Raw genomic sequence first — 22,331 nt, forward strand, 5'->3', positions numbered from 1 at the left:
CGGCGTCCTGCCCCCTGAAGGGGCGGGGTCTTTGCGCGCGCGCGCGCGGTGGGGGCGGGGCTATGATGCGTTACGCGGCGCGGAGCGGGCTGCGCGTTTGGGCCTGGCTCGGCTCCCGTCCCCCTGGGCAGGTGCTGGCGCCGGCTGCGGCCATGGACCTGGGGCCGCTGAGGAAAAGCTACCGGGGGGACGAGGAGGTGAGAGGGGTCCGGGGGGCGGGGCACGTGGGAGGGGTCCAGGAGAGGGGGGGGCTACGGGGAGGGGTCCAGGTGGGGGGGGGTCCCGGCGGGGAGGGGTCCTAGTGGACGGGGCTACAGGGGGGGTCTCTGGGGGAGGGGTCCAGGGGGGGGCTACAGGGAGGGTCTGGGTGAGAGGGGTCCAGGAGGGGAGGCTGGGGGGGAGTGTCCTGGGAGGAGGGGTCTAGGTGGGGGGGCTACTGGGGGGTCCCGGCGGGGAGGGGGGGCTACAGGGGGAGGCTACGGGGGGGGTCTCTGGGGGAGGGGTCCAGGTGGGGGGGCTACTGGGGGGTCCCGGCGGGGAGGGGGGGCTACAGGGGGAGTCCCGGGGGAGGCTACAGGGGGGGTCTCTGGGGGAGGGGTCCAGGTGGGGGGGCTTGGTGGCGGAGGGGCACGTGGGAGCGTTCTAGAGGGGGAGGGGACTTGAGAAGGGGTGGGTCCCGATGGGGGAGGGGCTCAAAGAGGGAGGAGGAAAGAGAGGGATCAGAAATCTCTGCCCCTCCTCCCCCCCCAAAGGTGGGGTGCACATCACCCCTCCCCCACAGGTGCCCGGCCTGGCAGGTGAGCCGGTCTTCATCCTGCTGCCCCTTGAGGCATGGTGCTCCCCCCCCAGACGCTCCCCCAGATCCTGCCCTGCTCTTATCCAAAGGCTGGGCGGGGATCACAGAAGAGCCCTGTTAGGGCCCTGTTCATCTCTAGGGGGCCAGGGCGGGTTCCTTGCTCACAGCCAACCCGTGGCACTCGTCCATCAGGGCACAGCGCAGAGACCAGCAGTACAGCGGGGCTCAGAGGATGACATGAGTTCCTGGAGCACAAGTCCATCAATGGCTATTAGCCAAGATGGTTAGGGACGCAGCCCCATGCTCTGATTGTCCCTAACCTCTGTTTGCCAGAAGCCGGGATTCGATGACAGGGGATGGATCACTTGAGAATTACCTGTTCTGTTCATTCCCTCTGGAGCACCTGGCATCGGCCACTGTTGGAAGACAGGACACTGGCCTAGATGGACCGTTGATATGATGACCCAGTCTGGCTGTTCATGTGTTACCCACAGGGCTGTGCCTGGCTTTAATAGCCCGCCCTTCTGTCTAAGGACTTGGCTACATGAGAGAGTTATAGCAGTATAAGCTAAGATGTGAATTTAGATTGTGGCTGTACTGGTATAAGCCCAATGTGGACACTCTTATTCTGGTATGAGAGGGCCTTTTGACAAGTTAGCTTATGTCCGTTGGGAAGGGTTGAAATTAAACCAAAAAATCCCCCCATTTATTCCAGAATAAATGTGTCCACGTGTGAAGTTACACCAGTATAATTATATCAGTATCAGGGCTTTGGAGCAGAGGTGGAGCGTGGAGCAGCTCTGGAGCAGTGGAGCTGCAGGTTTTTTCCTGGAGCTGGAGTGGAGCCGGAGCACAGCTCCAAAGCCCTGATCAGTGTAACCGGTAAAACTTTCCCATGTAGACAAACCCTAAGCCTCTGAGCGTGTTAAAACCAGTGGATTAATCCTCATAACCACCTGTGAGGGACCTAAATACTAATCTTAATTTACAGGGGAAACTGAGGCACAGAGAGGCGATGAGAGGGTAAGGTCATGCAGCGCTGGGACTAAAATCCAGGTCTCCTGACTCCCAGGCCCATGATTTAAGCTTCAAGACCAGCCTTTCCGTTACTCAGCATGGGACAAGACAGCAGCTTCACAGAGCTCAGCTGACCTAAAAAAAATCAACAAGCAGTGAATGAAATAAAAAACCAGGGAGTGTTCTCCAGTGGCTAGAACAGGGAGATGGGCAGGATCAGGACTTTAGGTGCTGTTTTGACTCTGTCATTGGCTCCTTGCGTGACTTTAAGCAATCAGAGATAATCAGAGACTGTTCAGCGGGTCAGGAGTTGTGACGCTAAAGTCGTGTGGGCTGGTTCCTGCAGCTACAGGGTTAGCAGGATTTGAGATGATGTGTGGGGAAGCGAAGGATCCTGACGGTTGATGGGTGGGGGATGTAACACTCCAATTCTTCTGCTCCTCTCCCCGTTTCTGTCCTGTGCAGGCATTTGAGGAGAAACATCTCGCCTCCTTTGACCCAATTAAGCAGTTTGCCATGTGGTTTGAAGAGGCCATGCGGTGCCCCTCAATCGGCGAAGCCAATGCTATGTGCCTGGCCACCTGTACCAGGTGGGCATTGCAAGGGAGTCGCTGGCCCAGAATCTCTCCTATCTGCGTCTTTGGGTGGCTTCCTTTGCTGCTTTCCTGCGGTGAGGTGCCCTGAGAGCTTGCGTATCCTGAGCTGGGTAACCTGGCGAGTAGGGGAGCAGACAGCTTCTGGCATGTTTAAATGGATAGTAAGGAGCAGATCCAGAGGCACAGCTATGCATTGGAATGGGACTGGGCATTTGCCCTGTTACATCAGACAGGGGACCCAGCCAGCCCATTATGCTGGCTCCAGCGGGATCCAGTCTCAAATGCTGTAGAGGAAGGCACAGAAACCTGTAATGTGCATCCTCCTGTAATGAGGTATAGGGTGAGAGAGGGCGGTGAATCGTCCTTCCTGATCTCAGCAATGCTCAATTCATGACCAGAAAGAAGAGGGTAGATTCCCTTCACCTTTCCCTGGGCAGGAGGGCAGTCTCTGGAATGTATTTATGTACGTGGATGCACTTCTGTGTTGACTGGTGCATTTGTTCCCTGGCTCAGGGATGGGAGGCCCTCTGCCCGCATGGTGCTCCTGAAGGGGTTTAGCCAGGATGGCTTTCGATTCTTCACTAACCACGAGAGCCGGAAAGGCAAGGAGCTGGTGAGAGCTGCCTCGTGGGTTACAGACCATGTCGTTCATGGATTTGTGTGGAGCATGTCACTGAGGGCTGGTTTTGGTCACGCTCTGGCTCCTCTGATGGGGGTGGGTGTGACGCCAGGAGGGAGGATCTCGGGGGGACATAGGATGTTGACCAGTAAGCAGGTAAAGTACCCGCTGGCCTGTATTTTCCATGTCTGTATGGGCACCCGAACTTTGCTCAGATGAGGGGCAGGACGCCGACTTGCCAGGTGCTCAGGGTCTGCACCATCGATTCAAGTGGACAATAGCTGCCTCTCTCCTTCGGTATAGAAGAGCAGCCCACAGATAGCCCAAGACACTCTGGTCCCTGAGGTGTATGTTGATCCCAGGTGTGGGGATCAGAGAGTGGGAGGGAGATGTCTCCTTGTGCCTCCCTCCATTCCCCATCATGATTTGATCAAGGTGATGCATAGCATGTTGGCACCTCCCCACAGGCTGTGTTGGCTTAGTCTGTCTTGTGCTCTTAAATTCCTCCAGGTCCCAAACCCTTGGGCAGAGTTTGAGCTAGGAGAGGTGGGTAATTTCTCTAGCTTTTAGGATGTGAAACGTTACCCAGTTGATGAAAGTCCTTTGTTTTGTGTTTTTTATCCCCCCCGCCTCCCCACTCTGCAGGACTCCAATCCTTTTGCCTCAATCGTCTTTTACTGGGAGCCCCTTAATCGCCAGGTGAGTTGTGCCTTCTGATCCTGATCAGGGGGAGGAAGCAGCAGTGGGGATAGGCTCAGCACCCTGCATGCAGTATCATAGTTACATTCCTTCGCTGGGATGCCCTGGTGAGGCCTGTTTGGGCGAAGTGCTAGAGGAGATGGCAGATGCAGTTTCAAAGTGCAGACCACAGCACTGAGCAGAGACCCTCTGTTTGCTCATCTTGGGCTGGGGAGGCTTCTTAAAAGATCAAAAACTGCTTCACACCAGATGGGATGGGAACTGGAATCTGTAACTTACTCAGCTCCTTGGGGACTGTGACTTTGACAGCTTGAGGTGTTCTTACCGCGACAGAACCGTGCTGGACTAGCTGCTAGGTTATGAACTGCGCTTACAGAGAACGCTCACACACCACTGAAAGCAGCTGCCTCCGGGATGGAAGGTGGTAGCCGTTTAACAGCCCTCAGCAACACTTCACAATAGTTCTTAGAAGGAGAATTGAAGAATAACGCCAAGAAGTGAGTCTATTGACTTGAAAGTGCAGGGTGATTTAGGTCAGCAAAATATAATGACCAGAGTCGGAGACTGTTTCTCAGCGACGGACCAGAGGAAAAAGGAAGGGAGCGGCAGGTTTCTTATGGGGGAAGGAAATCTGGGTCTTTAATAATGGACAGTGGGGAGAGGCACTGAAACCAACTGAGTTCTAAATGGATCTCGGTGGGTTCTCTAGACCTTCTTCCCAATTGACTCTGCCTGAGGTGGCTGCCTTTCGGGGAGCTAGCTCCGGAGAGGAGTTCGAGCTCTTTCTACCCTGCAGGATGTGGTGGTGATTCAAACGGCCTCATCCCCATCTCGCGCCGGGGTTGGTGATCACCTGGTATAACAGCAGGGGACGGAGCGAGCACCTGACATTGGGCGAATCCGCCTAGGGAGGATAGCCCGATGCCCCACCCTGGATCCTAAGAACTTGCCTTCTGGCCCCTAGTGGAAGTGTGCCCACCTTCTCGCTGTGGCTGTTGCAGGTGCGTATCGAGGGCTCTGTGGAGAGACTCCCAGAGGAGGAATCGGAGCACTACTTCCACTCCCGGCCCCGAAGCAGCCAGATCGGCGCCGTGGTGAGCCGCCAGAGCACAGTGATTCCCGACAGGGAGGTGAGGTGCAGTGGGATTTGAGGGTGGGGTGGCTTGTGCTGGATTCCAGCCCCTTGGGTGCCTCAGAGCTTTCCCCAGGGACTCTTGTTCCCTCGCTGTGTGTCCCAGTGCATCTTATCTCCTACGGGGGCAGTGAGGGCCCCAGGCTATGCTTTGCCTGCTTTTTGCATGCGTGCTCCACGGCAGGAAGCCCCAGGCCTTCAGACTGGCTCCCTTTCCCTTGCAGTATTTGAGGAAGAAGAACACGGAGCTGGAAGAGCTGTACCGGGAGAGCACCGTGCCAAAGCCGGCGTACTGGTGAGTGGTGCTTAGTGGGTAAAATCTGCTTTTGTGTAAGTTAGGCCTGGTCTTCCACTCTCTCCCTTGGTGTCCCTTCCCATTCCTCCACTACACCTCCGAGTGCCTCAGCTGTGGCTGTTAGAAACGGGGGATGTTGGTCTCCTTAAAAGTGCCAGAAGATCTCGGCTTCCCGGCTGGTAGAGATGGACAGACAGCACTTCGGTTTAATCTTTCCAAAGGCTGGTACCTCTCCGTAATGTTGCTGCTGCTTCCCCCGCTGCCAAGCGCTGCCCTGCAGCATCAATGTTAGATTTAGACTGAAGGCCAGGGGCAGGGCTTGAACCTAAAGCTTTCATGCAGCTGAGTACCAGCTCCTGACAACGCCAGGATTTACTTAAAGGAAGCTTCGGGAATCAGTTACGGTTGAGATTGGCCTGCGTCGGAGCCGTTCCCCGCAAGAAGCTGCGGAGTGCATCCCAGAGCGGCGAGCATCATTGGGCTTGACGTGGTTGTGTGCAGACACTTCACGTCTTTTTTAGGTGCCCACAGGCCATCGTGATATGTGCTGTGTAGAAGCTTAGCTCCATCCGCTTCGTCGTAGGGAACTTCCTGGTCCCGCTTGGCTTTGTATGAAGGCTGCTGCTCTGCATGGGCACCTCTAACAGCATCTGTTTTTCCCTCAGGGGGGGATACATCCTGAAACCAGACGTTGTGGAGTTCTGGCAGGGCCAAACCAACCGCTTACATGACCGCATCGTCTTCCGGCGCCTCCGGGACGCCGCTGCCCCCACGGGACTCATGACCCACAAGGGAGAGGGGAACTGGGTGTATGAGAGGCTTGCCCCTTGAAGGCCAAGCGCGAGATCATTTCACACAGGGACCTGGGATATTTTCAATACCCTTTTGCCCCCCACCCCCTTACCCCGGAGCGGCGGAGGATGGGGTGTGGCCCCCTTGCTCCTGCACTTCACAGGGCAACTATCGTAACTTTTACAAAACCAGGCAATATTTGGGGGTGCTCAGAGGTGCCAGATGGGCAGCCCTGGAGACTGAAGCCCTCCATCTATCCCAGTGGGAGCTTCCCCCGCCAAGGTGCGTCTGCCCTGACGTAAAGGGGCAACTCTAGGCCTGCGGTCAGTTCAGTCTCCATAGCTCATTGATCCTTGGCACCTCTGCCGAGCCTGCCGATGAAGCATGTGTCTGTGGGGGCAGTTAGTGCCAGCTGTGTCATGTGGATGCTGCTTCACAGGGAACTGGGCTGAGACCCGCCAAACTCATTTCACAGAGAGGCCATTGGCCAGTGATTCTCTCGGGCCTCTTGTTGATTATCTGGACCACCCAAGGGGGTGGCTGAGACAAAACCGCAGGCAGGCTGGCTCTCCTGGACAGCCTCTCTGTCAGTGCCTCCTGCCTGAGGGCCCTCCCTGTTTTAACCTGCCAGTCCTCAAGCCCCAACGTGACATGGGGAGCAGACATGTTGTGTGCTCGTTAGCTGTAATCGGGTGTTTAATTTTGTCCAGTGCTGCTTTGAGTGCAATAACGTAACCGATTCTGGATGCGGACGGAGCAATCATGTTGTTGGTAATGTCTGTGTGATCTGTATAATCTCTGTGCACAAGGATGTTCTCCTGCCAGACTCCAGCCTGAAGGCTGTGCCTCTGGGCTCGGAGCTGCTGTTATCAGTGCTGGTGTGTAAAGTCTCCCTAAATGTATAAACTCACAAATAAAGTCCAAGCTGACGAGTGGAGCTGGAAGGGGATTTGGTTTACTATTAACTTGTATGTTGCAGTTTTTAAAAGGGGAAAAAAACATGCCTAAGCGGGGGAGGGACTGGTTTGTATTCTTCTGTCTGTCCAGCAGGGGGAGCTGCGTTTGTTTTTTCAATCGCTCTCCCTGGCAAGCAGGCGGTGCCAAGGGCCTGTACCCCCCGGCAGGGGGAGCTGGTCTCCTGGCCTCCGATCAGAAATGGGTCCGGAATGTGTTTTCTCCCTGGGTTTGCTCTCGCTTTCTTGGGTTGTGTCCCAGTGAAACTGCAGCCTGATAACCTCTGCCCCCTCCCGGCTCCTTGCGCGAGTTTGTACCCTTAGTCATTTGCTTCCTCCCCAGCCAATCGGGGTCAGGGGCTGTCGGCTGTTTCGCTTGTGGTGGCAGGATTCCCATGCAGCAGGGAGCGTGACCTCCCTTAGCCCCGGGCCTGCCTGTCCCCGTCCCTCCTTTGCCACCTCATCACTGCGTAAGCAAAATCAAAATCCAGGGACTGCAGTTGGGAAGCGCCCTCCTGTCTCCCCGTCCTGCTTTTATCCACTATAAACACTTGCGAGCAATGAGACCCTCCCCCTGTGGGGATTGTTTTAGGAAGGCTCAGAATGGGGCAGTTCCTTTGTCTCCTGCGTGGCAAGGAGCTGCAAGCGAAGTACAGAACTTCCATTCCCCTGCGCGGGGTCTTTCAATTCATTGTCTGGGTTTCTTGCCTGGCTGCTGTCGGAAGCAGGTCTGCCCTGGTATAGCAATTGCCCCCTTGTGCTGGGAGCCGCGAGGGGTAAGCAGCAGCATCCTGTGGCCCTTTCTCATGGCGTATGGAAGGGAGGGATGGTGGGCGGGGGAAAAACTGGTGCAACAGCCGTCCTGCCGCATGTGTCTCCATCAGCCTTCATCTGGCTGCAGAGCTAATCAGGGTGTTGCTCTTTCAGCTGCAGGCGTGGCAGCTTGGCTGAGCCGATCCCCCATGAACTATAGGGGGTTGGTACCTTTAACCGAAGGGATGGGTTTGTTACATATCCTCTCACTGCCCTCACTGGACCAGGTGCTTAAAGTCCCCCCAGCTGCAGAGGTTGTGTGGCTCTCATTGAAATACAGCTCCTCTTCAAAACCTCCCTCCCTGTAAGCTAAAATAGCTACATCCAGACCAATCACAGGGCAGCTGTCCCTGCTGCTGCCCTTTCCCGCTTACAGTCTGTGTGCGCGAATACCCCCGCTTCTAGTGCATGCTGCCTGCTCCATTGACAGACGGGCAGTATTTCCAATCCAGCGTCTGCTGCTGTCCTGAACTCGCTTGTCTTGCGGCCGGGGTTCACCTGCCTGGGGTTCCCTTAGGGGTGCAGTGGGTTGTAATGGAGTGGCAGGCCTGGCCCAGTGTTTTGCTGGGAGGCTCAGGGAACCAGGTGTACTGCAAGCAGGTTTCACTCTCAGCAGACATTTGCATATGCTTAGTGGTTCATATTCAAATGAAGGTTTGAAGCTGCAGCTGATCTTTGAATGCCTGAGGGGAGTAGTGCAGATGAGGGAAAGCTGAGGAGAAGGGGGACCCCTAAATTCTGATGCAGATGGGGGAGCAGGATTGTCAGCCTAGAATACATTCTGAGGGTGTCTCCCGCTGCAGCAATGGGACGTGCTGGGGATGGGTCGCAGGTTGGCTCTGAGCAGCAGGGAAAGGTGACCCCAACCCCCCAAAGCTGATCTCTGCAGGAGATGGGAGATCCCAGCTCTGTGTGAATGGGGGTGGAAAATGATCCAGCAACAATAGCTTGGGAGTGAGTCACTCTCCACACCCTCTGCTAACTAAACAGAGAGGAGCATTGCAGCGCCTGAGGGCTAGCTGTGTGCCCAGGGAGAAGGGCTTGCCACTGGGGACGGAGCAGGTCTCACCACACTGGGCTGTGGGAGTCCCAAGGGCAGAGGTTGTATCCAACACAGCTCTGGTTTCCAGTACAGGCCAAATAGCTGTGAGCTGCCTCCACCCCTCCAGGGCTGTTTCACAAGGAAACTAGCAAATGACAGGGAGATAAAGTGTCTGTTGCTACCGGCTGTTGCAGTGGTTGCCATGGCAACTTCTGCCTGACATGGCTTGAGGTTGTAAGTACTTTGAACCTTCCATAGCCCCCTTTCCAAGAGGATCTCTTGGCATTTCACGTACGGGTGAGCTCCATTTCGCCAAGAGGTGAAAAGACTTGCACGTCTGTTGTAGAGCTGGGTATAGAACCATGGAATCCTGACCTCCACCCCCCGCTGTAATCACCACTCTCGTGCCAGAGCCGGGATTAGAATCCAGAGCTCCCCACTCTCGGTTCCCTGCTCTAACCACTGGACCACAGGCGGACATGGGTTGGAGGCACCCAGACTCCTTTGCTAAGGTGCAGGTTCGTTTTCCTCTGGCCCTTGGAGTGGGGCCCAGAGGCTGCTAGAGCAGGTGACTAGGAGGCAGGATCCTTGTGTGCTAGTCACAGCTCTGCCACTGACTCACTGTGTGCCCTTGGAGGGGTCCCGGCTCTGCGGGCAGAAGTTCAGCCATCCATAAAATTGCGACAGCGCTTGCCTGCTTTGCGAGGGCCGGGGGGCTGAGAGAGTCAGGGAGCGTCTGTGAAGCCGCTTTGAAGAGGGAAGAGGTTAGGTCCCTGATGTTTGGGTTTTAAATACTAAGCAAAACTCTGGCCAGCCTTTTCCATTGCCCGGTCGGAAATGGAATCTGCTTATGTCCGTTTCTGAAAGAGGAAGGATGACTGTAAGCGAGTGGACTCCCCCCTGCGGCGCCCCTCGGGAATTAGCTCACCAGCCCCCTGGACCACCCTCTGCCAGCCGGTGATCCGCTACCGCTGGGCCACTGTGTCCCTCCCAGGACCACGGTGCCCCTTTAATTGGGTGCTGCCCCCTGGCAGTACCCCCACAGCTCTGGGTCTCCCCCTCCCAGGGGAACCCCCACCCACTATCCCCACTTCCCCTCAGTCTTGGCTACTGCCCAGTCTCCATCTAGCCCCTGTTCACGGGGGCAGACTGCAATAAGCCACTCATCACAGGCAAAGGGGTTCGGACCTGCTGCCTCTGGCTACCCGTGGGCTGCCCCTGCAACCCAGTACCTAATAGGCCTTACCAGGCCTGCAGCCTGGGGCTTTCCTAGGCCAGAGCTCCCCGGCTCCCTTGGCCTTTCCCCAGCCCTGCTCCACTCCAGATACCTGGTTAACCTCCCTGCGGCCAGGCCCTTCTCTCTCTGAATGCAGAGAACACTCCTGGCTCCCAGCCTTTTTATACAGGCCAGATGTGCCCTGATTGAGGCGTGGCCCAACTGCGGCCACCTCCCCAATCAGCCCAGCCTTTAGAGCTGCAGCCCTCTCCAGGGCTGCTTGAAGCCCTTCAGAGCAGGAGCGGGGGAAGCACCCTGCTACAATGACCCAGTGGTTACGCCGCTCTCCTGGGCAGTACGGCATTTGCATTCAGTTCCTTGCACTGCTACAGACTGCCTGGGTGACCTTGGGGAAAGTCACTTGGGCCCAGAGCCTCAGTTATTTAGGCACCTAACTCCCATTGAAATCGCTGGGAATTAGGTGCTGACACGCCTCTGAGGATCTGGGTCTTAGGCCCTTGTGCCACGGTTCCCCAGCTGTAAAAGGAGAACAGCCCTGCCCTGCCTCCCCAGGGCTTGTGACGACAGGTACGTTAAAGATGGCGGCCAGATGCCTACCCCAGAGCGGGTTATTTTAAAACGAGAACATTTCAAAGCAGTGTCTTTAAAAGAGATGAAAATGTTTCCTACTCCAGTGCCAGGAGTCAGGCTGCTGTGTAAGCCCCGGGAGGGGGCACCCACTCAGTGCCTGGGATGAGACATTATCTGGTTGGCTGGGGAGATCAGAACTGTGGACAGAGACACAGGAAAGAGCAGGAGGTTCTGCTCTGACAGATCAGAGAGTAGCACATGGATGAATGAACTCCCCCAAAATACAGAACCTATCTTAAAGGAGCGGCAGCAGACAGCTGCTGCCTGTCTCTGCTTACAGCTTTGCTCTGCCGCTCCCCATAGTCGCATGGCAGTGGTGCTTAGTAACCTCAGTCTTGGAGCGGGCCTCTGTTGCGATAGGTTCTGTACAAACATGTTAAGCTGACAGCTCAGCTGCTTCCTGCTGAATTATTTCCTATCCCAGGCTTTACCGAGTGCTCCAACATGAGCAATGTAATCCTGTTTAATAGAAGAGTAAGTGATGAGAATATTTTTCCCCCTCCCTTGCAGCTTTTCCATTGTCGGTTTAGAGCCGCTGTACCTTGTATGCAGCTGAGTGTAAGCTGGTCTGTCAGGCTGAGGACAGCTAGGGTAGCTGCAGTGAATCTGACGACGGAGGAAATAGACCAGGATTTTCTACTCACGGTGACTAATTGCGAAGGTGAGTAAACTCCCAGCATTCACAGCCGCCGCTGATGGGCAGCAAGCTCCCACTTGCAGCTTGAATTTTGCTTTAAAATAGGGTTGCAGATGCCCAGATGCTGCGGTATGGGCTGCCGTGTAAGCAGCTCTCCAGCTGCCTACCGCCTTTCCTTCTCCATCCCCGTAGGTCTTAGCCAACAGTTACATCCTTCTTCCTCTCCACCCACCTGTTCAAGGAGCTGTGGTTCTCACTGATCACTTGTCTGGGACAAAGAACACCTTGTGTGTCTGCAGAATTCTTCCCCTGTTTATTTTGGTAACAAACTCTAAGGGTGGAGGCTGCCGGGGAACACAATATCCCTGGGTTATCTAGGGGCTGTGTGCTTGTAAAGTGGCTCATTATTGGAGGGGGGTGTCTGAATCAAAGCTGGTGGGATAATGTGGCCTTTATAATAACTGGAAGGTCACTACTTCTTCCTTTCGGCTTCAGGCTCAGCCGCTCCCTGCTAATAAACAGAAAATCTTTCTGAGCGTCTCTGTGAAACTATTTGTGTTGATCACAATGCTCAGGCAAGGAGGGGCCCAGCCTGATTCACCTAGCCCTCCTGTCTGCTGGGGCAGCAGGTTTGACTCCTGGCATCAGGAGATGCGGTGGGGGGAAGTCCATGCTGGGCACCGGTAACATGAGAAGGGAGCACCAGGGCTGGATGTGCGTGAGTGTGGCTTTCGCTGGAATGGTGTGTCTGAATGTATCCCTCTGAAGCGGTACTGGAACCGGAGAGCTCTGCACGAATGCACCCTCGTTCCCCCCTGTATGTCTACATGCACGCTTCACCTCTACGGCCTGAAAGTAGCGTTCCATAGACTCAACAATGGCACCAGTTAGGCCCTGAAGACTCATCACCCACAACTAGGTGCAAGGGAGACACCATCTCCCTTAATTTAGATCCACTATCACCTGCACCCTTGTCCAGTGGTGGAGGGTGAGGGTCCCTCCATCTTTCCAAGCAGAACAGTTTTCAATCTGATCCAAGGGGGTGTTTTCACAGATCAACCACTGAGCTCCCTTTGTTTTCAGGTTTGTTTATTAACAAAGAACATCTACAAACACTTACAAAAGATGGGTCTTCAAAAAACAAATCAATGTCCGGCTCTGGATATGAGCCCTAACTATGAGCTACAAGTGTGTTTTGTCTCTTAAGGGTGCAAGGTGTTTACCCCCCACTCCCAAGCCACTGCAACCAGCCTACACTTTGCGTACGGTGGCCAAACCTCAGTCTCACCAGCACGGGGAACAGTTCACCTTTTAACTGCCCACCCCATGAATTAGTGACTCTGGACATGAAGAAAGCACCAGCCAGGAAGATCAAGGCCTCTAAAGTAGCAGCAGCAAAATGGCTCTTGGAAATTAAAAGGGCCAGCAAACTTTTACCTTTTGTAACCCGGTGGCGGGGGGGGGAAGGGGGAGAGAACTCTGCATCATTGCAACAGCCGCTTCCGCCAGTAACAACATGAATTCAGCAGCTGCTCCTGTGCACAAAGTTCAGCAAAACACGCGCATTTTATGAGTGCAAAATGGCTTGATGAGTGAGTTATTAGAATCTCTGCTGCTAAAGTCCATCTGGGCTGCCAGGTATGTGTGGCTGGTAGCCACTCGGAGGGAGATGAATGCAGTTAACAAATAACCTTGAATTTAAGTTACTGGGAGCACGTACGTGTCCTTTGCAGAAGGAAACTTAAAAGTGAGATTATGGTCAGAAAGCTGACTCAGAAGCTGGCCCCTTCTTGTTCATAGCAGGAAACTGAGGCATAGTCCAGGCTTTCTCATTCCCGGTGCTCCCGTGCTAATCACTACTAGACCCGTCTGTCTTCTCCTCTTAGAGCGGCTCTAGCAGACTCCAGCTGGTTTCTACATCAACCAGTGCCCAGCAGTGAGTCAAAGAGAATAAGCTCTCAGGGCCGTAACCCCGTTCCAAAGCCCCCAGGGCCCCCACCCGACTGGCAGCAGTTTCTCCTATCAGTGGAATCTTTAGTTCTCTTACCCCAGCGCCCCCCGGCTGGCTGGAGGATCAGATCTACTCAAGTGTTGCTCTGTAGTAGCCGGAGGCCAAGAGAGGCTGTTGCTGCAGCCAAGGGTGGTTCTCCTTTAGCTCAACTGGCTGAGTGCCGCTCTCCAGGACATGAAGATCACGGGTCCTATCGCCTTTAGTGGTGCAGGTCAGCTGGTGACTGCCTGTGGCCAAGTAGTTCTCTTTCCCAGGCCAGGGAATAATCTCTGTGGTATTAAAAGGTGCAACCCTGTCTCCCAGCCAAGCTGATGTTTACCTTTCCTGTGTCAGTGGGTGCGGACAGAGCGGAGGTGAGTTGCCGGGCAATCCCCCAGGGCCGAGCCAGATGAAGTTTCTACCCGTTCTCAGCCATCTTCTAGGTGCAGTGGTAGAACAAGAGGGTGGATGAGAATGAACTGGCTCCTCCCGTCCCATGGCCCCCTGCATTGAGCGCTGCCTCTAGCCACGGGCCCTTGGGCACCGCTGAGCCGAGGGTGTTTGCAAGAGGCCTCTGAGCTGCTTTGTGTTTGACTCCTCCCCACCTCCAAGGCTTGGACACCTCCAGCTTGTGATGATCCCCCAGTGGCATTTATTTTAAATAGGATGATTTGTATTTAAATAAAAACTATCGAGTCCTTTCTCCTTCACGAGTGCACGTCAGGACCGAAAGTCTTTGAAATTTACAGCGGGGTGGCTCCTGCCCCCTCGTTACTTCATTTGCGGAGAGAGCAGAACTGACATCTAGTCTGTCTCTGAGTCGGAATGGGTCCATGTGCGATGGCTTCAGGGCATTGGTCCCACCCTGCAGCGCTTTCCCCTGCCTCACTTCTCCTCCTGCTCGCCATCGGCGAAGAGGTTGGGGTTTTCAGCCAGCGTGGCTCGCACTTTCTTCTTCTCCTTGAAGCGCCCGGAGTTGGAGACTTTGACGTGTTTGCCTTTTGTGCTCTTATCCACGATCTTCTCCAGCCGGGCGTTGAATTCACTCTCGGCGCCACCGTTGCTCCCTGCCTCTGTCCGCGTGGCCTCCTGGTGGTTCTCGGTGGCATAGATGTCTGGGCTCTCGTACAGGACCTTGGGGGTGGATTTCTTCTTCCGCAGGAAGGTGAGCTTCCACCAGCTGTTCTCTGCCATGGTGGTTTCTCCTCGCTGGTGGCAGAGGAGCGTGTCTCTAGAGAGAAGGCAGATAGGTTAGCAGACCCTTTTCCTAGGGTTTGCCGTTTGCCTGGACAATCGGATCAATTTTACACCACGCCCTCCCTTGGAATGGAGATGGGAACCCTGGATCTTCAGCTCCAAAACCACAACAGTGCTAAGGGAGAGCTGCTTCAGATCATAGAAGATTAGGGTTGGAAGGGACCTCAGGAGGTCATCTAGTCCAATCCCCTGCTCAAAGCAGGACCAATCCCCAGACAGATTTTTACCCCAGTTCCCTAAATGGCCCCCTCAAGGATTGAACTCACAACCCTGGGTTTAAGCAGGCCAATGCTTAAACCACTGAGCTATCCCTCCCGGCAGAGTAAGGACAGGTCCCATTTCTACCCTGTGGGCTGATCATCAGAGGGCAGCATTGCTTGCCCACACAAGCCAATACATTCCATTATCCACCTCCATTCTGTGCCATCTGATTTGTCTCTAATTTTGCTCATCCTCTTTCATGGGCGTGGGTCCGTGTGACCATCCCCCTGCTGGTTGGGATTCCCTTCAGGGCCCATGGCCCCCCAGGGCGAGGGCCATTCCATTCACCCCCACCCCAAGGACCAAGGCTGCCAACAACAGAGGAGGGGCAGGAACGGAGCCTGGGTTTGGCATGTGGCATCCCCCGTGCGGTTGTTTCTGAAGCAGCTGCTGCAGTGGTTGCTGTGAGGGAAACTCGCAGCTCAAAACTCAGTCAAGTCTCAGCAAGGCCTCTGATGAGCCCAAGGTCAAAGGAGCGGTGGCCCCCCCAGCTGTGTTTGCAGCCTCGACTCACTGCAACATGACGACGCAGCCTGGCACAGTGAGCCTTCAGCGCCCGCCTAGCTTCCCCAGGCCTAGCTTTGGAGGCGAGAGGCCTGGGGAAGGTTCCTACTCCTGGCTGAGCCACTGATCTGTGGTGGGACATTGGGCCATGTCATTACCTGAGCAGGGAGTTGGACTAGATGACCTCCTGAGGTCCCTTCCAACCCTGATATTCTATGATTCTACCCCTGTCTGTGCCTCTGGTTCCTCTCTGTTGCTTGTCTGGTCTACTTAAATATCAGAGCAGGGACTCTCTTGCAATGTGTTTGCACAGTGCCTGGCACAATGGAGCCCTGATCTTGCCTGGGACCTATAGCCACTAATGTGTCAAAGAGCCACCTCCAACCCATTTATCTTTGCCCACGTCAGTCCATGTTCTCATTGCTACTTTTCTCCCCCTCTCTCCCCTGGGCGATTCTTTGCTACTCCCCGTTGTTGCATCCTGGCTTAATTTGACAGAAAATGCTGTGGGGCCATGGCCCAGCTCTTATCCTGTCTTACCCTGCCTAAGCGTGCTCCCGATGATCAGAAAATCCAGTTGAATAATTCTGTTGAACTGGAACAACGAGGAGTCCGGTGGCACCTTAAAGACTAACAGATTTATTTGGGCATAAGCTTTCGTGGGTAAAAAACCCACTTCTTCAGATCTGGACTCCTGGTTGGTTTTGTGGATACAGACTAACGGCTACCCCTCTGATACTTGGCTCTATTGAACAGGGCCATCTGTGGGGCCCGTAGGCATTTTGTCCATATGAAAGACCTAATCCTGAAGCAGGACTTGCATGGGGGGCCTTTGGAAATTTGGCCAGAGTGAAGCTGAGCCATTTCCTGTTCATCCCCATTTTACTGATGGGGAAATTGAGTCACAGCAAAGTGATTTGCCCCAAGGGTAGAGCCAGAGATAGACTCCAGCGCTCCTGATGCATCAGTCAGGTCCATTCAGTATATATGGAGATCTACCTAGCTCACAGAGCTGGAAGGGACCTTGAAAGGTCATCGAGTCCAGCCCCTGCCTTCACTAGCAGGGCCAAGTTCTGATTTTGCCTCAGATCCCTAAGTGGCCCCCTCAAGGATTGAACTCACAACCCTGGGTTTAGCAGGCTAATGCTCTGCCACTGAGTTCTCTCTCCCCCTGCTCCTGTGCTAAGCCACTAGGCCAGGGGTTCTCAAACTGGGGGTTGGGACCCCTCAGGGGGTCACGAGGTCATTATATGGGGGGTCGCAAGCTGTCAAGCTCCACCCCAAACCCTGCTTTGCCTCCAGCATTTATAATAGTGTTAAATATATAAAAAAGTGTTTTTAATTTATAGGGGGGGGTCGCACTCAGAGGCTTGGTATGTGAAAGGGGTCACCCGTACAATCGTTTGAGAACCACCGCACTAGTCCCTACAGTTTCAAGTCCTTGGTTTCCACCCTGCCTCTTTCCTGGATGGGAACAGCCTCCGGCATGATCCCATCTGGGTGTTTGCTGAAGGCGTATCTCACCCTTTGATCGCTCCCTCCAGCTGTTTGTACAGAAACATTCAATCGCTCTGTAGCCAGAGTGGCAGCCGGGAGGGGGAAGGGAGGTGGCGGGGGGGGGAGGTCAGTCCCTCATGGGGTGTCCCGGACACAGGCGCATCAGCACTGCCTGACCTAGAGATACGGCAGAGCTCTTGGAGACATTCAGCAATATACTGGAGTGAGTCGGAAAAACCTCACATGGGCGCAGCTGGGCGGCCTCCCCTGGGTCGGGCTGTCCATTTGTGCAGCCAGGGAAGGGTAAGAAAAACTGGCCCACTCCATGGAGTACCAGTCTCCCCTGCTCAGTCCGTAGCAGCCTGACTGCCAAGGAAGGGGTGCGGCACTGGGGTCGTTAGCTGTGGAAAAGGCCTGTTTGATCACTGAGTCCGTTTGCCACTGCCCTGCAGAACAGCACCCGCCGCTAGAGGCAGCTTGGTTTTAGGGGCTGTGGGTCAGAGCCACCCCACTGGAGAGCCACAGCCATTCTGTTGGCCTTGGCACAGCTCGCCTGGATTTGTCTTTATGTAACCGATAGACACTTGGGCCTTGTCCCCAAAGGGTTAATCCTAGTGTGGGAAGCCGGGTGAATGACGGACGGACGGGGTGTTTTGCCCTTCAGGCGCCTGGCTCTGCGGGGGCACCTCTCCGATTCCGGAGTGAACGCCGGACAGCTGGTGGGGTTACGTCACCGGCTGGGAGCGGAGGGCTGGGAGAAGGGCGAGGTGCTGAGGATAAATGTCAGACTCGGGTCCCCTGCATCAGGATGAGGTTGGAACCCTGGGATAGGTTCAAGGACGCTCCCCCACCGTACCACGGTCCTTTTCCCAGCCAGGGCCACCTGGGGGGGGCAAGGGGGGCAATTTGCCCCGGGCCCCACAGGGCCCCCCCCGAGAATACAGGATTCTATAGTATTGCAATTTTTTTTTACGGAAGGGCCCCCCGAAATCGCTTTGCCCCAGGCCCCCTGAATCCTCTGGGCGGCCCTGTTCCCAGCACAGAGCCTGATCACTTCCTCCTAGGCTCCTCTGCAGCTTGCACCCGTTCACACCCTCAGCTCCAAGCCGGAGAGCAAGGGAGGGTGCTCTGTGGCCATCCCGCTCTAGGCGAGAGGCTGCCTCGAGAACATCCCGTTCGGAGCTGCTGTGCACCCTCTCAGCCCTGTGCTGAGCCCTTACCACCCACCGTGCCATTTTTGTCTGTCTGAGCACCCGTATGGCACACGTCCGCACAGACACCTGCTGAGAATCCAGTGCATGCATCCGTCACATGGCTGTACATCCACCTGCAAACAGACCCACGCATACGCAGAGATCCCTGGGTACGTGCAAACAGTGGCCGGCACAGTCACAGAAGAACACGTACACACACACACGTACACACACAAGCAGCATAAACGTGCAGGGAAAATTCCCATGTGAAAAATGAGCCCAGTGGCCAAAGTCACCCTGGCCCTGAAACCCAGTGGGTCTCTCTGGGGAAATGGAACCCGCGGTCATGTGCAGTGACCTCCTGTACTGAGGGAGAGGAGAGGACACAGTGAGGTTGCCAGAGGATTTGGCCAGCCCGGTTGGCTAGGAATTCCCTGGGCTTCCCGGCTCAGCTGTCCTCTTGCCTCCTGAGCCCTGAGCACAGCGTGCCTGAGACAGGCCCGAGCCCCCCACAGGTGCTGTTAGCCTTGGGGGGTGCATGTCCCCTCTCCAGCCCTGTGACCGAGTGGTGGAGTTCCTGCAAGCTGGGAGGTCAGTGTTACATCAGCTGGGGGAGAGGTGATTTCAGCACAGGCAGGCTTCTGGGGTGGGGGGTGGCGAGGGCACATCCCGTGAGAAGTAGCAGTAACCTTGGGCCAGGTCCATCAGATATTTCAGCAAGTTAAACATTTATAGCTCAGGCAGAATAGCAGAGCCCAGGCAGGGGTATATGGGGGGTGTCAGTCCCTCATGCCTGGTGGGGAAGGTTTCCAGTGTCTGAGATCTCTGCCCTCTGGATCCCCCCGATTACCCGTCCCCCCATATTCACTGTCTCAGTGCCCTGAGTGGCCCATTTGCTCTGCTGATGGCATGAGAGACCCTTCTCCATACAGCGCTTCCTGGGGCCCTGTGAGATGAGACTCCTCTCTTGCTGTTACCGAACCTGCTAAACAACCCTCCTGAATTCCCACTGGCCACCCCAAAACGTACACACCCCAAAACCTGCCCCACGCAGGAGATTCCCATGGAAGGAGCTGCCGCGGGGCATCCCGCATATGTCAGTGACCCACTGAGGGTGGGGGAGCCCCTTGCCATCTGTAGCTGGTGTTTGCATGTGACGGGGGCAGCCGTGGCGAGGAGTGGGGCTGGTACAACCCTTCAGAGGCTGCAAATGGCCAATATCTCTACACCCCCCTCCCACCGCCCCTTAGCATTCGTTTGGCTACCAGCATGGCAAGGGTTAAGCTAAAAGCCCATTTGGCATGGAACAAACGCTGTATCCCCTCTCCATTGGCGCTGCCGCCATTAGTTCTGTCCCGGAGAGGCCCCAGAGATGCTTCAGTGGGTCTAGTCAGGGCTGAATTGGGCGAGTGGGTTGTTAGGCACCAGCTGTCTGTCCACCTGGGACGGCTGAACCGGGACCAAAAAAGCATCCTGTGAAAGGTGCTGGGTTGATGGCCCTTGATAGCCACCGATCAGGGCTAGCCAGGGGGAAGGCAAGGTGCCCATCCCCCCAAAACTCCCCCTCGGCATGTGCCTCCATCTCCAGGGCTCAGAGGAGTTGAGTCTCCCTGGCCCATTGACTCCTGGGCCTCCGTGCTGAGATGGCACCATGAGATCCAAGCGAATGCCCCTTATACGCCCCCCGCCCCATTCCCATGGATCCCCAATCACACAGGAGCAGCTTTCGGTCACTGCCAGCCTGGGCTGGAGGTAACAGGCCCTGCTTGAGGGGCAAGGCTCCGGCTCCCATTCCTGACCCCACAAGCCGCCCAGATCGCCCCTGGAGCACGGCCGAGCCTGGCCGCTTACAAAGAGCTGCCAAGCGACCCACCTCCCGAAGCTGGCTTCAGACCCGATCCTGCCCCATTGGCCTGTCCTCGGCAGTGCTGCTCAATGAAACATTCATGGGGGCGCCGAGGCACGACGCCTGGGCTCGGGTTTCCCTCTCCTGCCCCCCTCGTCCCCCCAAACACCCAGGCCAACGTACCTGCTTCGAGTCAGTCCCTGGCTGGGGGCGTTCTGCGCCCCCGGGGGGCACTCAGTGGCAGGAGCGAAGGGGCTGGGGGCCGGGATAGCCCCAGGGCGCTATTGCCAGCGGAGGGGCTGGCAGGCTGAGCTGCGCCGGGAGAGGGTGGGGGCAGCGGCTGTCACATCTCAGGTGCATGCGGAGGCAGGTGCAGGGGCGCTGCTGTTCTACCTGTTGCTCCCTTTCGCTCTGTGTCAAGGTTAACCCGAGATCCAGCCACTCCTGCCTAAGTAAACAGGAGCAGAGGCTGGGCCAGGGGAAGCTCTGAATATTCATGACAGGGGAAACCCGATCTGGGCAGCTGCTGCCACTGGCTTCCTACAGGCAGCTCAGGTTGCTCTCACCTGGGGCCTGGGGAGAGGAAGGGGCAGGGGCGTCTCCAGGGTAGGGCTCCCCCGGGGAGGGTCTCCAAGTGGCCTGACACCCTGATGCTTAGGCAGCAAAGGGTTAAAGCGGCGGGTGCCGTTTGCCTGGCAGGATATTGTATTTTCGCTATTCTTTCCTTCTGAAGGATTAGTCGAAACTAGACTCTGGCTAAACTGGTTGCCAGACCGGTTCCTCTTTCTGCGCATCTCGGCCTCGGTCCTTCCTCCGTCTTCGCTTTCCTCTGCAGCCTGCCCCCGTCTTGGCACCCGCCCGCACCAGGCCCAAGGCCTGAGCCTCGTCGCTCTCCTGTTTCCCGCCTGGCTCGGCTGCCGTGGGTCCATCTCAGCGGGGACGACATCAGAGTAATGGCCAGAGAGGAGGAGTGTGGAATCAAGGGACTCAACCCCCTAAAAATCCTACTGTCATGGTCCCAGAGGCAGCAGGGCCCCGTTGCAATCTGCTGCGTTATGGGTTAGGACTAGGCTAACGCGGGGCGCTCCTGCAAGCAGAAATTGTATCTTTCTGAAGGGCCGTATGCTGCCCTCAGCTGCCCCATACTTCCCTTGTCTGCAGTGGGGTTGCCTGGCTTTAGCTGACGGCAGAACGTGGTCTTTAAACTCTGCTGAACCGACCTGTTCCCCTTCACCCAAAGCTCGGCTTCTGCTTTTCGTACAAACGATCCTTCCGGGCAGCTCCAGGGAAGGAGTGAAAGTGAGTCCAAAGCTGCCATGAATATCACTGCTTCCTCCCCCGCAGGTGGATGGAACCAGCTCTTGGATCAGCTCTGGCGGGCATGAGGCCTGGTGAGTTTACTTCCAAGATAAGCGGCCCCGCCTGGCAGGATTTCAGACCCCAGAGCTGAGCTCTCGTTCGTTCTTAGCTGCTGGGCACTAGCTATAATTTTAACAATATTAATGCTTAGCGATATCCAGCCGTAGATGTCTAAGCACTCTCCAGAGGTGGGCCAAGATCCTGTATCCCCATTTTACAGATGGGAAAACCAAGGCACGGAGAGGGAAGCGATTCGCCCAAGACCACACAGCAAGTCGGTGGCAGAACCAGGAAGGAATCCCAGACCTGACTCCCAAGCCAGCTGCCCCTTCTATTCACAGACCCGGTGACATAGGAACTGCTGCTGCAGCTCTGATTAGTGGTCTATCCAGGCTGATCGTCTCTGCTGGCCAGTGCTCTGACGGTGCAGCCCCAGCTGTGCTACGCTATCCCAGAGAGAGAAGCGTCTTCCTGACCCCGTCTGGCAAACACCTATAATTGAAGACTGGTGGATCTGCTTATTTTTATCCTAGCTGGTTTCCCTGCAGACATGATTCTTATCCGTCTGAACGTCCGATGCTTTTTGAAGCACGCTCCACCGTTTGACTCATTAACATCCCGTCTATCTACCCAGCCATCTATCCCGCGGCAGCCGGTTCAGTAGGTTAACTGTGTGTTGCATAAAATAGCGTTTCTGTTGGGCCATTTTATAAGTCAGCCGTTCTATTTGCTCACTCTGCAGCTCTTGAGGCTACGGCTCAGGTTATGATGCATACAAGAGGCAGGGCAGGGCAGTGGTTAGAGCGGCGAAGGGGGAGTCAGTACTCCGGGTTCTCGGCCCCTGACTTCCTGAGGTGACTTGGCCAGTCATTTCACCTCGGTGGACTAAATCTGAGACCTGCGTGTAAATCCAAGGAAAATGGCCTTTCCCATAGCGCTTGGCATAGCCTTCAGCCACGAATACTCTAGCTAGGAGTTTGTGCCTAGCAGTGCATGCACTGAGAAGGCCCAGGCCCAGTGCATGCACTGAGAAGGCCCAGGGACGACAGTGCTTTGCCTGTCTCTAGTGCTACCCGTATGAGGAGCTTAAAGCCGTGAATGAATTAGGCCTCGCTACTCCCCAGGAGACAGGGACTTACCATTTCCCCTGTTTTGCAGAAGGGGAA

General features: G+C 55.7%; 2 protein-coding genes across 6 annotated transcripts; one reads left to right on the forward strand and one right to left on the reverse strand.

Annotated features, from left to right (window-relative positions):
• Window positions 1-41: 41 nt before the first annotated feature.
• PNPO (pyridoxamine 5'-phosphate oxidase) lies at window positions 42-21,819 on the forward strand. 5 transcript variants are annotated; one of them, XR_006575318.1, is made up of 8 exons: window positions 42-197; window positions 2,279-2,403; window positions 2,923-3,022; window positions 3,674-3,727; window positions 4,729-4,857; window positions 5,084-5,154; window positions 11,132-11,282; window positions 21,386-21,819. XR_006575318.1 is itself a non-coding variant. In XM_044999521.1 (7 exons), exons 1-7 carry the CDS (start codon window positions 63-65, stop codon window positions 11,175-11,177), a joined length of 660 nt encoding a protein of 219 aa, XP_044855456.1. In that variant the 5' UTR covers window positions 42-62; the 3' UTR covers window positions 11,178-11,939. The 5 variants fall into 5 exon arrangements, 2 of the variants coding, with proteins under 2 accessions (XP_044855456.1, XP_044855455.1); XR_006575317.1 differs by lacking the exon at window positions 21,386-21,819 and adding an exon at window positions 11,451-11,908; XR_006575316.1 differs by lacking the exons at window positions 11,132-11,282; window positions 21,386-21,819 and adding exons at window positions 5,820-6,057; window positions 6,094-6,907.
• Window positions 12,331-20,210, reverse strand: PRR15L (proline rich 15 like). The gene is made up of 2 exons (XM_044999522.1): window positions 19,990-20,210; window positions 12,331-14,479 (listed from the first exon to the last, which is right to left on the reverse strand). The coding sequence occupies exon 2, from the start codon at window positions 14,440-14,442 to the stop codon at window positions 14,134-14,136; it is 309 nt and encodes a 102-aa protein (XP_044855457.1). The 5' UTR covers window positions 14,443-14,479; window positions 19,990-20,210; the 3' UTR covers window positions 12,331-14,133.
• Window positions 21,820-22,331: the final 512 nt, after the last annotated feature.

This window comes from Mauremys mutica, chromosome 25 (genome assembly GCF_020497125.1).
Source record: "Mauremys mutica isolate MM-2020 ecotype Southern chromosome 25, ASM2049712v1, whole genome shotgun sequence".
In the NCBI taxonomy this organism is placed as follows: Eukaryota; Metazoa; Chordata; order Testudines; family Geoemydidae; genus Mauremys; species Mauremys mutica.

What these genes read in the sequence shown, in the direction of transcription:
- PNPO (XM_044999520.1), top strand. Translation starts at nt 63, where the DNA reads ATGATGCGTTACGCGGCGCGGAGCGGGCTGCGCGTTTGGGCCTGGCTC. An exon ending in GCTACCGGGGGGACGAGGAG is followed by an intron (nt 198 to 2,278) that starts GTGAGAGGGGTC and finishes TGTCCTGTGCAG; the next exon opens with GCATTTGAGGAGAAACATCT. An exon ending in CAGTGATTCCCGACAGGGAG is followed by an intron (nt 4,858 to 5,083) that starts GTGAGGTGCAGT and finishes TTTCCCTTGCAG; the next exon opens with TATTTGAGGAAGAAGAACAC.
- PRR15L (XM_044999522.1), bottom strand. Translation starts at nt 14,442, where the DNA reads ATGGCAGAGAACAGCTGGTGGAAGCTCACCTTCCTGCGGAAGAAGAAA.